Source organism: Pipistrellus kuhlii, unplaced genomic scaffold (assembly GCF_014108245.1).
Source record: "Pipistrellus kuhlii isolate mPipKuh1 unplaced genomic scaffold, mPipKuh1.p scaffold_m20_p_41, whole genome shotgun sequence".
In the NCBI taxonomy this organism is placed as follows: Eukaryota; Metazoa; Chordata; class Mammalia; order Chiroptera; family Vespertilionidae; genus Pipistrellus; species Pipistrellus kuhlii.
The window spans coordinates 1,752,517-1,767,564 of NW_023425542.1; the positions used below are offsets into that span (position 1 = coordinate 1,752,517).

General features: G+C 59.4%; 1 protein-coding gene across 1 annotated transcript; it reads left to right on the forward strand.

The window, feature by feature from the left end:
• Positions 1–927: 927 nt before the first annotated feature.
• Positions 928–11,947, forward strand: OTUB2 (OTU deubiquitinase, ubiquitin aldehyde binding 2). Its single transcript, XM_036411621.2, has 6 exons — positions 928–1,136; positions 8,716–8,811; positions 8,991–9,109; positions 10,431–10,515; positions 11,040–11,234; positions 11,728–11,947. The coding sequence occupies exons 1-6, from the start codon at positions 1,134–1,136 to the stop codon at positions 11,935–11,937; spliced, it is 708 nt and encodes a 235-aa protein (XP_036267514.1). The 5' UTR covers positions 928–1,133; the 3' UTR covers positions 11,938–11,947.
• The last annotated feature ends 3,101 nt before the right edge of the window (positions 11,948–15,048 follow it).

A 15,048-nucleotide genomic window follows, 5' to 3' on the forward strand; every position in this document is an offset into this window, starting at 1 on the left:
AGCTGTGGGCAAATTAAGAATGATAATACAGGCTGAGAGGTTAGGACAGTGCCTGGTACACAGTAAGGGCTCAGTAAATATCAGCGATATTGGCCCCAGGCTCCCCACCTAGTCCGCAGATGCGCTTGGAAGACACAGGCCTGTGTTCCAGGAGCCTCGCCTGGTGCCCGAGACAGGGGAGTGAGGGTGGGGTGGGAACAGCTTATGGCCTGCTCCTGGAAGTATTAATATTGGTAAAAAGGGCACATGCCAGGCACTGCAGCCCCATTCCCCACAAACCTCTCCCCCCCCCCACACACACACACCTAATGCGCCTCCTCCAGGGGCCAAGGGCGGGTGACTAAATATTTGAATGAAACATACTTCTTTGTTTGATGTTTAGTAATAATGAGCTTGTTTGCCCGGTGAGTCACCAGGTCTGGTTGACGCTCTGTGCCTCCTGTGTGACCATACCATTCCAGAGGCCCAGAATCAACAATCCTGGAAATTCACTTGTTCCGCACACATTCGTGGAGGCCTGGCACCCTACTGATTCATGAGTTGGAAGCGGGTGAACTATCATTGAGAAGCTACCCAAGGGCAGGCAGTTGATGTTTTGGACGCATGCTCCCTCAGTGCCTGTTCTCTGAATTCAGTGAACTGTTACTCCTATGACGTTGTTTGTGAATGAATGGGGGCCAGCTGGTCTTTCAGGAGACCTCGATTTGCCGTTTTGATTACAAACGAAGCCTTTACTAAGGAAGACCTCTCATTCGGGATGGTGCCAAGTCCTTCCTTACTTAAAAAGCTTCCTGTGTCTTTAAAAGGGGGCGGCACCCTTCCCAATGGACCCTAGCGCATAGGCTGAAGGCGCGTGAAGGCCCGCCCACTTTCTGTGACGTTCTGAGCCCCGGCCTCCGATTGCCCGCCGCGGACGTCAATCGCGGGGCGTGTGTCTCGCTGGGACACAGTGCAGGTCTGGGCTCCGGTTTGCGGAGCGGTCGGGTGTATTCGCCTCCACGCCCCCCGCCAAGCCCTCGAGGCCCCTGCCGCCGCCCGAACCAACGGCGTAGCCAGCCCGTGGCTCCGCGGCGCCCTCCCGCACCGGATCGCTCCTCGCTGGGGCGGGACCTGGCCCGACAGCCTCGGTCACTATGGTCAGTGGCGGCGGGAGGCGGGCAGGGGGCGCGGGCGGTGGGCACGGCGGGCGGGGCGGCCCCGGGGCGCATGCGCACTCGCCGGGTGGGAGGGAGTCGGGGCGCGAGGCGCAGGTTCCAGCGCGGACCCGGGGCGTTCGGACCCCGGGGACACCGGGTCGGAATGGGTGCTGGGGGCCCCGGTCCTTCCACGGAGGGCCCTGCGGGGCCCGGGACGCATCACCCCGCCGTCTCGGGTGTCCCCGAGGGCGCCGTCCTGCAAGGGAACCGGGTCCGGGGGCGGCCCCGGGGCTCAGCGTCGCCGCCTCTTTGAGAAGGAACCCCCCAGCCGGCTGCTCAGCCCTCAGAGACACCCTCCCACGGCCACGGGGGGACCTGAGGGTGCGCGGGGGCCGGTCACCGAACATCCCGCCCGCCCGCCCCGCGCAGTGTTTGGGGTCAGGACTCGCAGGGAGAGGCTGCCTGGGGTTGGGATGAAGCACAGGACTTAGGAGTTAGGGCAAAGCCAAGAAGAGGGGAACCCCTGGTTCAGGTCCTGTCTGAGCAGAAAGGGCCCCAAAGACCCTCTGAGCTGAGACCGACCTGGGGCTCGAGCAGGTGGGGAAACAGGTGAGCCTGGGCCTTGAACCTGAGCCTCTGGACTCGCAGTCCAGTGCTCCTGTGTTACATCAGTGCACCTTCCCGGGTTGCAGGAGGGGTCAGGCCACCGCTGTCTGCACCAGGGGCCCGGGGCGTGTAAAGGTGGGTGGCCCTTGGAGGCACAGAACCCGAGTTCAGACCTCACCTCCACCCCTTGGGAGGCCGGGAGGCTCCAGCTGGTCCATCGCCCTCCCTAGCACCATGGTGCTCATCTGTAAAAGGGGCTGCTGTGAGGACCACGGGAGGGGTATGGTACGGCTTTTCCTGTGATCACTGGGTCCTGGCGATGGGCGTGCACAGGCGCCTGGTTCTTTTTTGCTCGGCCTCCTCCCTCCCAGGCCTGGGCATGGAAATGGGTCACTCCTGCCGGAGGCTGCTGGGCAGGGTCATGGGTCAAAGCCTGGTCATGGCCTGGCACGTTCTGGGTGTGACCTCGCAGTCCTGGACAAACCAGCTCCCTGCGGGGGTGTGGCTGAGGTCTCGGGGCATCAGGAAGCACCAGCTTCCTGCTTCTGCCCAGTGCCCAAGGGCAAGGGGCCGGGTGTGTTTGCATCACCCACTAGGGGCAGCCTGGGACAGGGTAATAATGGGGTTAGCCAACCTGGAGCTGGGGGCTGGCGTGCCTTCTGGTCGCCACTGGACAGCTGGGGAAACAGCAGGCACAGTGAGGTCTGGGACCTCAACGTCCGCCCTTTGTGCTGGACAGTGAGACCTCGGACCCCGCCGCTCTGCCTGCCCTGGACTCGTGAGACTGGAAGGTAGAGGGCAGGTGGGGTCAAGAGCATCACACCTTCGCCCGGTCACCATCACAGCGAGGCTTGGGTGCCTCCGAGAGGGAGGAAGTGAGGAACCCACTAAGTAGGACATCTCCAAGGCACCCATGCCTCCCTAATTATGGGGGGGAGGGGAGGAGAGACATACAGGCTGCGTGTGGGTCTGTTCTATTCACTCAGCATTTATTGAGCACGTGCTGTTTGGCAGGCACCGTGTGGACCCTGGGCCGCGTGGTGTGAGTGGTGGGCGGAGGAGAATGGCTTTGGAAAATGCAGCGTCTTCTCTCCTTTCCCGTTTCAAAGTCAAGGAAGGGTCCCAGCGAGAAGACACAGAACCCGGGGAAGACTAGGGCCAGGATGAGGGCCAGACCTGGGGCTGCAGGGGGTGAGGGTCCCATGCTCACTCGAAGGGCATTTGACGTTGGGTGAATGCATGGGTGTCAGTGGTGGACAGAAAACCACAGGGTTCTTTTATTTATCAAACAAGATCCCAGTCACTCTGGGCACTGGTGGGAGAGACCAGGGCCTGTTGGTGAAGGCATAGCCGGGCACAAGCAGTGCCGGAGCTCCTGGTCCGGCCCTAGGTCTGACCAGGGCTTTGGGAGCGCCGAGGGAAGCCAGCACCCTCTGAGGGGGGTGGAGGGGTGCTGGCGGGGCTGCACCAGGAGGGCTTGGCAGCTGGGTGTTGAAGGATGTACCTTCAGGAGGGATCCTGGGAGAAGTGCATCCCAGGCAGGAGGCACACATGCTCAGAGGCCTGGAAGGATGGCTAAGGATATGAGGCCAGATCTCCAGGAAGAGGTCAGAGCGGGTATTTAGGGAAGGACAGTGGTCCATGTGAGAGCAGGAAGCTGGGGGGAGAGCTCAGTCTAGAAATATAGGTGAGGCCGGCCCGCGTGGCTCCGTGGTTGAGCATATGAACCAGGAGGTCATGGTTTGATACCCGGTCAGGGCACATGCCTGGGTTTCGGGCTTAATCCCCAGTGTGGGGCGTGCAGGAGGCAGCTGATTAATGATTCATTCATTCTCTCTCTCTCCCTTCCTTTCTGAAATCAGTAAAAATATATTTTAAAAAAGAAAAATAGGTGGGTCAGAACACCTTGTGCCTTGGGGTTGGGTTTTAGTCTGCTAATGGGAAGGACCATAATATATTTTTTAACCAGTGAGAGATGGTTGACTTTGGCTGTGCAGTGGGCACGGGGCTCTGGCAGTGAGCGCAGTGGACACGGGGCTCTGGCAGTGAATGCAGTGGACATGGGGCTCTGGCAGTGAGTGGTGTGGACACGGGGCTCTGGCAGTGAGTGCAGTGGACACGGGGCTCTGGCAGTGCAGTCAGTGGGCCCGGGGCTCTGGCAGTGAGTGCAGTGGGCACAGGGCTCTGGCAGTGAGTGCAGTGGACACGGGGCTCTGGCAGTGCAGTCAGTGGGCACAGGGCTCTGGCAGTGAGCACAGTGGGCACGGGGCTCTGGCAGTGCAGTCAGTGGGCCCGGGGCTCTGGCAGTGAGTGCAGTGGGCACAGGGCTCTGGCAGTGAATGCAGTGGGCCCAGGGCTCTGGCAGTGAATGCAGTGGGCCCAGGGCTCTGGCAGTGAGTGCAGTGGGCACGAGGCTCTGGCAGTGAATGCAGTGGGCCCAGGGCTCTGGCAGTGAGTGCAGTGGACATGGGGCTCTGGCAGTGAGTGCAGTGGGCACGGGGCTCTGGCAGTGAGTGCAGTGGACATGGGGCTCTGGCAGTGCAGTCAGTGGGCCCAGGACTCTGGCAGTGAGCGCAGTGGACATGGGGCTCTGGCAGTGGACATGGGGCTCTGGCAGTGAGTGCAGTGGGCACGGGGTTCTGGCAGTGAGTGCAGTGGGCACAGGGTTCTGGCAGTGAGTGCAGTGGACACGGGGCTCTGGCAGTGCACAGTGGACATGGGGCTCTGGCAGTGAGCGCAGTGGACACGGGGCTCTGGCAGTGAGCGCAGTGGGCACGGGGCTCTGGCAGTGAGCTCACTGGGCACAGGGCTCTGGCAGTGAGTGCAGTGGGCACAGGGCTCTGGCAGTGAGCGCAGTGGGCACAGGGCTCTGGCAGTGAGCACAGTGGGCACAGGGCTCTGGCAGTAAGCGCAGTGGGCACAGGGCTCTGGCAGTGAGTGCAGTGGGCACAGGGCTCTGGCAGTGAGTGCAGTGGGCACAGGGCTCTGGCAGTGCAGTGGACACAGAGCTCTGACAGTGAGTGCAGTGGACACGGGGCTCTGGCAGTGAGTGCAGTGGGCACAGGGCTCTGGCAGTGAGTGCAGTGGGCACAGGGCTCTAGCAGTGAGCGCAGTGGGCACGGGGCTCACAGTGAGTGCAGTGGGCACAGGGCTCTGGCAGTGAGCACAGTGGGCACGGGGCTCTGGCAGTGAGTGCAGTGGGCACAGGGCTCTGGCAGTGCAGTGGACACGGGGCTGGAAGTGGACAGGCTGGAGTCTGAGACTGGCTCATCCACTCAGTGTGCAGTTTGGGGCATTTGTGGGTGCCAGGCACAGGGATCTAGTCCTGACAGGCAGAGTCCTTGCCCTTATGGAGTTGCCATCCTAGTGGAGGGTGACAGTGTGCAAGTAATGGAGGGAACCTGGGGGTCAGAGGATGCTCTGAAGAAATGAAACTGGGTGGCAGGGAAGTCCGGAGTCACATGAGGAGGAGCAGAGGATGGCAGGCGGCAGGAACAGCAGGTGTGGGTGCTCTGAGGAGGAACACACTGAGTGTCGCTGGGGCTGGGGCTCAGGCGGAGGGAGGAGAGCAAGGCCAGATGGTGGAGGCCTGGGAGCTGTCCCCTCAGGCTTCTCCTGAGGGAGGCGCCATTGGGGGTGTTGAGGCAGGGAATGCGGGCGCCTGGTATACGTGTTAAGCATCCTGCCTTGGGTGCTGTGTCGGATGGTGGGTGGGGGCAGGGCTGGAAGCCAGGAGTCCATTAGGGATCCTGTTGCAGCCTCTTGGGGAGATGGTGGTGGCTCAGGTTGGACCCAGGAGCAGGGTTGATGGGGAGAGGAGAAGAGGACTCCTGAGCATTTGGTGTGAGCTCTGCTGGCTGGAGGGGCCTTTTGGGGAGCTGGGGACCCCTGAGTGGGGAGGCCGAGGTGGAGTGAGAGCAGGGAGGGGCACAGTCATTTGGGGATGCTGGTCAGACATGCCAGTGGCTGATCTGTTTGAAGCCAGATCTCCAGGAAGAGGTCAAATTGTGAGGATATTGTACAAGTTCAGGCATCAAATAAAGGGGGGGGGAGGGGCAGTCTCTAGTTCAGGGTCTCTGCAAGGCCAGCCAATAACTGTGACCCAAGACATACGGGGGCCCAAGCACAGGGTCTTCCCTGGTTTCTGAGCTAAACAACAGAGAAGGGGCGTGGGGGTGGTGGGCTGAGCCGTAGTCCCCCAACGGCGCCCACATCCTAATCCCAGAACCCCTGAACAGGGCACCTCACACGGCAGCAAGGACCCTGCAGGTGTGAGGAAGTTGAGGCTCTTGAGAAGGGGAGATGCCCTGGATTACCAGGGGGCCCCTGTGTAATCACAAGGGTTCTCATAAGGGGGACGGCAGGCAGGTCAGAGTGAGAAGGAGCCGGGAAGATGGAAGGAAGGGACTGTGAGCAAGGAGTGCCGGCAGCCTCTGGAAATGGAAACACGTAAGGAAGTGGGTTCTCCCCGGAGCCTCCAGGAAGCACGGGTAACGATGAGTCTGCTGCTTCGGTTCCTGAGTCTGTGCTAATTTGTGAGGAAACACATTCGGGCTCTAGGCCTTTCCTAAGCCTTTGGCCTCCAAGCATTTTTGATTACTCATCTGAGTAAAAATGTTTTGATCATTACACATCCTATCTAATAAAGATGAAATATGCTAATTGACTGCCATGCCCTCACAAAATGGCGGCGCCCAGTCCTTCAGCCCTGCCTCAGTCCCCCAGTCCCCTCAGCCCTGCCTCATCCAGCCTCAGTCCCCCAGTCCCTTCAGCCCCGCCTCATCCAGCTGGAGTCCCCCAGTCCCTTCAGCCCTGCAGGGGAAGGCAGTTGGGAGCAATCTGGCCTGCAAAGGAGCGATTAAGGAGCTATCAGGCTGGCAGGCACAGTGGTTAGGGGGCAATCAGGCAGGTAGACAAGTGATTAGGAGCCAGTAGTCCTGGGATTGGGTCTAAACCGGCAGTCAGACATCCCCCGAGGGATCCCAGATTGGAGAGGGTGCAGGCTGGGCCAAAGGACACCCCATCACCACCCCCGTGCATGAATTTCGTGCACCGGGCCTCTAGTATTTGTATATTACACATCGCTCCTAAAATAGACATTTAAAAGGGCATTTCCTTACATCCCCTGAGCCATCCCACTCTGGAGACCTAGCCCCAGGCAGGCAAAGCCAGGGTTAAGCCCCTGGCAGCCTCTGGAAGTGATGGTACCTTCTAGGAGGGAGGTTGGCCAGGTTCTGGGCCTGCCCTGCTGCTGGGCGAGCCTGGAGGCCCTGGCCTCTAGGAGTCGGGAACTGGAGGCTGTGGCCACACCATGAGTTGTGGCTTCGGGGCGGCTGGCCTGGTTAACAAGGCTGACTCAGCCCAGGGTGGCCCTGCAGAGTGGCCTCAGAGGGAGGCTGGGCTGGCCGCAGGGGCCCACCAGCACCTCAGAGCCTGGCTGGAGGGTGTTCACAGATGCACTAACATGTATGTGGACGGGGGTCCGCAGGGCGGCAGGAGGTACAGGTGGAGGCGTGGGCCTGAGGCCTGGCTATGGAGGAGCCGTCAGGTAGTAACGAAAGGCACAAGCAAGGGCCCGGGCATTCTCTTCATGGAGGGTGGGAGGGCGCAGACAGGGAGTGAAATACATTCCACGACCATCTCATCCGTTCCTCTGTTCCAAGGCCTGGGTGGGCCCTGGCGAACAGAAGGTCTCAGGGAGTCTGACACGCTGTCCTGTGCCAGGGAAGACCCGGGTGCTTGGGACACTCTGACGGGGAGGGGTGCTTCTGAGCCGTAGCACTTCTCCTCTGTCCTGGATGCTGGGCTCAGGGACCGGGGCTGAGAGGCCGCCCCAGAAAGGCTGTGTGGATGGGGGCACTCTGTCAAAAACTATGGCACTAAGTGGACAGAAAACCCGCTTTCCACTTACAAACCCCCCCATTAACGCCGACCTCTCAGCTGAGAACGGTTGCGTAAGAACCGTCTCCTTGGGTTGTGTGCAGGTACCAGGGCCACAGGTTTTAAACTTAACTGCCAGTGGCTCTCACACCAAATTCCCCTACGTCAGTGGTCGGCAAACTCATCAGTCCACAGAGCCAAATATCAACAGTACAACGATTGAAATTTCTTTCGAGAGCCACATTTTTAAAACGTAAACTTCTAACGCCACTTCTTCAAAATAGACTCGTCCAGGCCGTGGTATTTTGTGGAAGAGCCAGATTCAAGGTGCCAGAAAGCCGCATGTGGCTCGAGAGCAGTTTGCCGACCGACCGCGGCCCTATGTTATTTCTGTGCTGAAATCAGAGCTGTTCCCGGGGCACGTTGGGGGCGGGGCGCAGCTCCACTCACTGGAGCCCTGAGCCTGGCAGGCAGAGCGGAAGGCAGAGGCATGGCCTGTGGGGAGTGGTTGTTAGGACAGAGTCTCCTGCACTCTCCCTGGCTCTGAGCTGCCCACCGCTGCCATCACCTGCTTCTCTGCCTGCGACTTCTCAGCCGTCCTGAGGCCCCAGCCCAGTCTCTGGGTCAGGAGTCTCTCTGGGTTGGAATTGACCTACTAGTCTCTGAGCTGGGCTGCAACATGAGTTCTCACCAGCAGGTGGCGCATCCGGCCAGATGCTACCACGTCTGCATTTCCAGCACTGCTCCGTGCAGGCTGGGTGTTGGGAATCGCTGGGTGACTAAAAGAAGGGACGGAGGAGTGAGTGAGGTGGGAAGGACAGAGAGGCCAGGGAACATATCGTGCCCCAGCAGGCATTACATTCTAAAAGGTGAATCAGTCCGGCGGGTACCAGATGGTGCCTTCCACGGTGGCCGACCGGACTCCCTGCCCGGGGAACAGGGCATGCAGGACGCTGGTAACGTCTCAAACGTGCCTTTTGGGGGGAGGTGACAGTCCTTGAGTCGGGCAACTAGCAGTTCAGAGGCTTTGAACTTGGTGAGGGCCCATCGGTTGCTTCTGAAATGGCCCCAGCTTTGCTTCTTGTGCTTTCAGAGTGAATCATCGTTCCACCTAATATCAGAAAAATGTGACATTCTCTCAATTCTCCGGGACCATCCTGAAAACAGGATTTACCAGAGGAAGATCCAGGTGAGGCAGGGGGTCGGAGGAGAGGACCCAGGTTGGGAGGCTGAAGGCGGGCAGCCTGAGGGGCTGGAGAGGTGTTTGGGGTGGGGGGGGGGGAGAGTTAAGGGGAAGAGAAGCTGGCTCTGACAGCACATGACAGCGGGTGATGCTGCAGACGCCCACATTGCTCTGTCTCCCCACAGGAGCTCAGCAAAAGGTTCTCCGCCATCCGCAAGACCAAGGGGGACGGGAACTGCTTCTACCGGGCTCTGGGCTATTCCTACCTGGAGTCGCTGCTGGGGAAGAGCAGAGAGGTCCTCAAGTGAGTGGGGCGGGGCGGGGCACTGAATCTCCAGGAGGGTTTGTCCTTGGTGCAGCCCACGTAACCCACGGAGTGGGCTGGAGGGCTGCCTGGCAGCAGCTTTGATGTCCGGGGATGCCCAGCTGCCTGCCATACTAGAGGTGGGGGCAGCCAAGTGCCCAGGATGGAGCCACGGCCCTAACCGTCACAGAGCACCCAGGGGTGGCCTGTGGCCCCCGGTGTCCAAACCCCCCGGCTAGGCAGGTTTTTCAGGGCGGCCTGCGGACATGGCGGGCGGGATGGCTGTGCGTGGGGCTGGCCCTGTCCCGTGCTCTCTGGGATGTTCAGAGCATCCCTCGCCTCCACCCACTGCAGGTTGGGAGCACCCTCCTCAGATCAGGACAACCAGAATGTCTCCACACATTGCCAGGATCTCCCGGGACAAGGGAGTGGGGAGGGGGTGATGGCGGGGGAGGGGGGGGAGGCACCCTGGTTGAGAACTGCTAGGTTAAGGCCATCACCTCCTGTTCCAAAGACAGATCCTCTCCAAGGGGATGGAGAAACGAAGCCACCGGGTCCTCATTTTGAATGAGCCATTCATTGCGTTTTCTGAGTGACCTTGTGTTTCTACCACATGTACACAACCGGCAGAGAACCCTAAGGGCACATAATAGTAAAATGATGAGTTTTGAATATTATCTTTGTTTTTAGCATAATTTAATTGTGAGTGTATGTAGTTGATCTTTAAATAATGGCTGTGTTTAACACCTGGCTGGCAAAAGTCTTAAAAATGTAACAGCTCTTGTGAATGGGAACAAACCGTCGCTAGCGCACCACAGAGAAGCGTCCGGCTGAGGGGACAGTGGGGACTAAGGGGTGAGGGGCACGTGGGGAGTGGCTGGAGGACTGGGCTAGCGATGAGGTTGGTGAGCGAGGCGGGACACCGGTGCTGAGGGGGAAGGCTGTGGAAGTCACTTGGACGCCCCTGCAGAGAAGCGACCAGGAGCGAGGCGAGGCGAGGCACGGCCCAGGCCAGGCTGGGGATGAACCCTGGGGACAGAGGAGGGACGGAGCCAAGAGGCCTTTGTCTGGGGGCAGGTGGTGATTACCTCACCTTCCTCATCCGGGAAATGGGTATAATACCCACCTCCCTGAATTGTACAGTGAGGACCAAACGAGTCAGTGTGTGGCCCACGAGGCAGTGCTCCGAGAGGCAGAGACATTCTTCCCCGGTTAGGGACACACCTTCTCGTACGGCGGGGCAGCTGGTGAGAGGGGACGACAGCTACAGGGCCAGCCGCGCTCCCTGTGTTTCCCTGTAAGCATCCACCTACCCCTGTAGGTTCAAAGAGCGTGTGCTGCAGACCCCACATGACCTCCTGGCTGCCGGCTTTGAGGAGCACAAGTTCCGAAACTTCTTCAATGCTGTGAGTTAACCTGCGGACGGCCCGGCCTTCCCGCTGACCCAGCAGGCAGGGTGGGCTCCGCCCGAGCCCCTTCCCCGCCCACGGCTCTGTGGTTGTGCCTCACTGGCTCCCCCCAGCGGGCAAGGACTGAGGGGTGCTTCCTGCTGGTGGGGATGTGGGGTGACAGGGAGCTCAGAGCCCTGCCCTCCCTCTGGGAGGAGGCACCTCGTTAGTGTAGCTTTCAGGCTGGGAACCCCCCTCTCAGTCTCTTCCCCCCAGTTCCTCTCCCCCGGCCCCATTCCTGAAGCGGGGCTCTCTGCTCAGAATCTCTAAGTAACAATCCCAGTGAGTGACGGAGGGACACCCCCACTGCTGTGCGCTAGACCTGACTCCGGCTGAGTCACTGGGCCGAGTCACTCATTCCTTAGCTTTGCTGCGACCGTGACCTAAGGATTTAGAAGTGAGGGAGTGGTGGCAGGCACCCCGAGGGCGGAGGGCGGAGGCGGGGCGCGGGGCTGGCTGTGCCGGCTGACCCCCGCGGCCAGTTCTACAGCGTGGTGGAGCTGGTGGAGAAGGACGGCTCGGTGGCCAGCCTGCTGAAGGTGTTCAACGACCAGAGCGCCTCCGACGGGATCGTGCAGTTCCTGCGCCTGCTCACCTCCGCCTTCATCAGGAACCGCGCCGACTTCTTCCGGCACTTCGTCGACGAGGAGATGGACATCAAGGACTTCTGCACTCACGTAGGTCCTCCGGGCTCCGGCTGTGGGGACGCGGCCCCAGCCCCGGGCTCTGTGCTCCGCCCTCACTCCTTAGGGCACTGGAGCACCAGCCTCCCTAGCCAGGAGCACAGATCAGCCAGCCAGCATCCTCCTCCGTGAACTGCCTGCCTGAACTGGGTGGCTCTGGGCCTCAGCTCTCCCATCAGAGAAATGGGGCTTCGGACTGGACTGTGAACATAACTAAGGGGTAGCAACCCCAGAGTCACAGTGGCCCCAAGATGTGTGTCGTTTAGGATGGATAGCGTGAACCTGACAGAGCTGCCACCATTTAAACGCTGGGCGATTTTCAGAGGGAAAATCTGGATTTCTCCGGAAGATGTAGCTCCCAGGCCACACGCACTCCTGCGTGGCCATCACCAGCAGCAGCAGGGGCTCGGAGGCAGGCACGCTGACCCGGGAACGCGAGAGCCGGGCTTCCTCCCTAAATCGGGGTTTTCCATTTCGGCCTTTGCAGGAAGTGGAGCCCATGGCCATGGAGTGTGACCACATCCAGATCACGGCCCTGTCCCAGGCGCTGAACATCGCCCTGCAGGTGGAGTACGTGGACGAGATGGACACGGCCCTGAACCACCACGTGTTCCCCGAGGCTGCCACCCCTTCCGTTTACCTGCTCTATAAAACTTCCCACTACAACATCCTCTATGCAGCCGATAAACGTGATTAATTTTAGGCCACGAAGTGGAGCCTGTCACCTAACGGGACTGCATTCTGAATGGAACGTTACGGCTTTTCCGTTTTTTAAGCGATTTAGACTGTGGTTAGCAAACAGAGAACACAGCCTCTTGGGCAGTCACAGGGCATGAGGCTTACCGATAACGGGCTGCGGTGGTAACTTGGCAATATTTTTAGTATGTATTTTCATGGAAAGTCAAATGCTTTTTAGCAAGGGGCTGAGAAGCCAGGAGCGCTGGCTGTGCCCCAGGTCCCCTCCGCGGGCCCGGGCCTTCCCCGGCAGGTGTCCTGCCAGCATGCACCTTCCCTGGTAGAGCCGCCAGGGCCCTCGCTCTCTCTCCACCAGGGGCAGCGCCGCTCCAGTGGGAGGAAGAGCTCGAGGCCAGCCGACGCCCAGTTCTGTACAGAAGGATCGAGTCCACTCAGCCCTCGGACTGGACTGGGTGGATGACTTCGGGAAACGTGGGCCACTGAGGCCGATGTGAATGTGAGGCAAATCTTCACGACAGGAGTGCTTTCTCACCCCCAACTTAAGAAGGAAACGGAGGCTTTGATGCCAAAGTCTAGAAAGGGGTCTCCAGCATGGAGTGCAAGCCGTCGGGTCCCTCTACCTCTCTCAGGGCCGGGACTGCCTGCCTGCCTGCCTGCCTGGCCCGCCCGCCTGGCCCGCCCGCCTGGCCCTTTAGGGTTCTGCCGCCGGCCCCTCTGGGACCACCGCTGGAGAAAAATCAGGGTCTGGAACCTTGGAAGTTGTCTGTTCATCTCCAACATATCCTGGAAGCAGACCCCAGCTACCCAGCCAGGTGGACACAGCCGCGCAGAGCACACAAGTGTTTAAGGTTCTCTCTGTCGCTCCTTCGCTCAGTGTATGGGCTGGCAAGAGGTGCAGCAGGGAAGAACAAGGCAAGCCGAAGGGCTTGGCAGTGGGGAGACTTCTGTTTGGAAACTGCCTGGGAGACAAGAGCCCTGGCGGGCAGCCTCCTCATCCTTCTACCCGAAGGGCCTCCCCTGCTGCCTCAGGACCCCGAAGAGCCATGGCTGGCCGGGCACTGCTCGCAAGTTCTACAATAGTTGTCTCGCTCTGCGGGAGGAAATGGAGGACGCAGGGTGTGGAACTGCCCTGAGGGTCACTTCCTTCTTCTCACAGGCTCCGTTCTGCAGGGAGTTGTTAGGAACCACTGGTGCTGCAGCTGGTGTGACGATGCACGACGCACGGAGGCTGGAGCGGACTGCTCCCAGTCCCGCCCGGTGCAGGAGCGTCACACCCGACTCAGGCATCTGCCTTGGCCAAGACAGATGTCAGGTGCTTTCATTCCGGCAGGGACCACATTCCCACCAGCCTCGGGCTGGAATCTGAACCCAAGGGCTAAGTGATCATGTCACTGTCCACAGGAATATAAATCTTACCCTTCCCTCTGGCTTGGTTCGGTGTCTCACCCGGTTCTGGGTGGGAGTGCTGGGCTGGGAGTGCACTGGATGAGTGCGGGGACGTGCTCCATGGTTTGAGAATAGCAGCATCCATGGCCACTCCGCGGGTGTGAGGGGGTCCTAAGCCCCGGCCAGGCTCTCAAGCACAGCAGCAGCGGCCCTGGCCACCACCTCTCTGCTGGTCGTGGCGTGTGGAGCGTCCACAAAAGCAGTTTGCCCTTTGGCAGCGCGGCTGGAGAAATCCCTGAGACTTGCCCGGGGTGTGCTTCTAGCCCTGAGGGCCCGCCAGAGCTCCTGGGAGAGAACCTACCACTTTTAGAGTCCACGCCCAGGAGAGGAGGGCCACGTTACCTTCTCTAAGGGACGCACTGTGGAGAGAAAGCAGTGGCACTTTAAGTATAGATGCTACTCGGCTTAGGGTGGGGCTCCATCCCCCCAAAAACCATCCTAAGATGAAAATATTTTAAGTCGAAAGTGCAATTACCACCTAATGCAATTACCTACCGGGCATCAGAGGTTGGCCGCCACCTTACATGTGCTCAGCCTCCGGTTGGGCATTGATCTTGAGTTTCATCTCAAGAATCGCCTTCCTCTTCTCACCAGCAGGAGACATGGATGGGTATTTTGTAGGCATGCTGGGATGAGAAGACAACAGTGCTGGTGACAGTCAACTACCGAGCATCGGTGCTTTGCCCTCGTGCACTCGTGGCTGACCTGGAGCTGCGGTTTGCTGCCGCCGCCCAGTGTCACAGTAGGGTGTCCTACCACATGGCTAGCCTGGGAGATCAAAATTCAAAGTGCCATTTCTACAGAATGCATAGCGCACGTTTGCACTACCACGCAGTCAAAAAGTCCTAAGCCGGGACAGTGTGTGGCTCGCTCCGATCCAGCCACCTGGTCTAGAGCGCCCAGCCATGCTAACCGTCACTCTTCCTGGACAGTTCTCCACCCACCCCATGCAGCCATCTCTTTCCAGACCAAAAGCTTTGAGTTTGTCTTTATAATTGTGTATTTATTACTTTTTTCCCAAAGGACACTTGGTAAATCAATGGTAATATTTAGCAACAAAAAGAACAGACTATCCTAGATCCTATTTTAAGCACAAAGGGGCCCTGGAGGCAGCCTGGGTTTGAATCTCAACTTTGACACTTACTATGTGACCATGGCCAAAGCACTTCACCTCTCTGAGCCCTAATTCCCACTTTAGTGAGATGGAGACGGGACTACTGAATGAGATTCTAGGGATCGATGGATGGGGACGTTCTCAAACCCCCCTTCCCAAGGGCAGCAGCGGGACACTGCAGGATGGGGGACGCCATGGCTTCCCAGACCATGGTCTAAGAACCAACACATTCCCATTCTGGGCAGAAATGGGGGTGGGGCTCGAGCTCTGAGTGCCTGCCCAGGGGCCCTAGGTCCCATGGGATGTGGGTCAGGCCCTACAGCTTCCCTGGGCAATTGGTGAAAACATTTCCTAGCATTAAAATGGTTTCCATAACAGTTTTTGTCCTGGTGGCTTAGTTTTTGGTATATAAGTGTGTGAGTGGATTTGGTGTGTGTGTGTGTGGGGGGGGGGGGGGGGGGGGTTTGTTCGGGGGAAGATCCAGACACTCAGGAAGTCCTGCCCTTGGGCTGAGGCATCAATACAAACCACCGGCCTCACCAAAGCTTCATT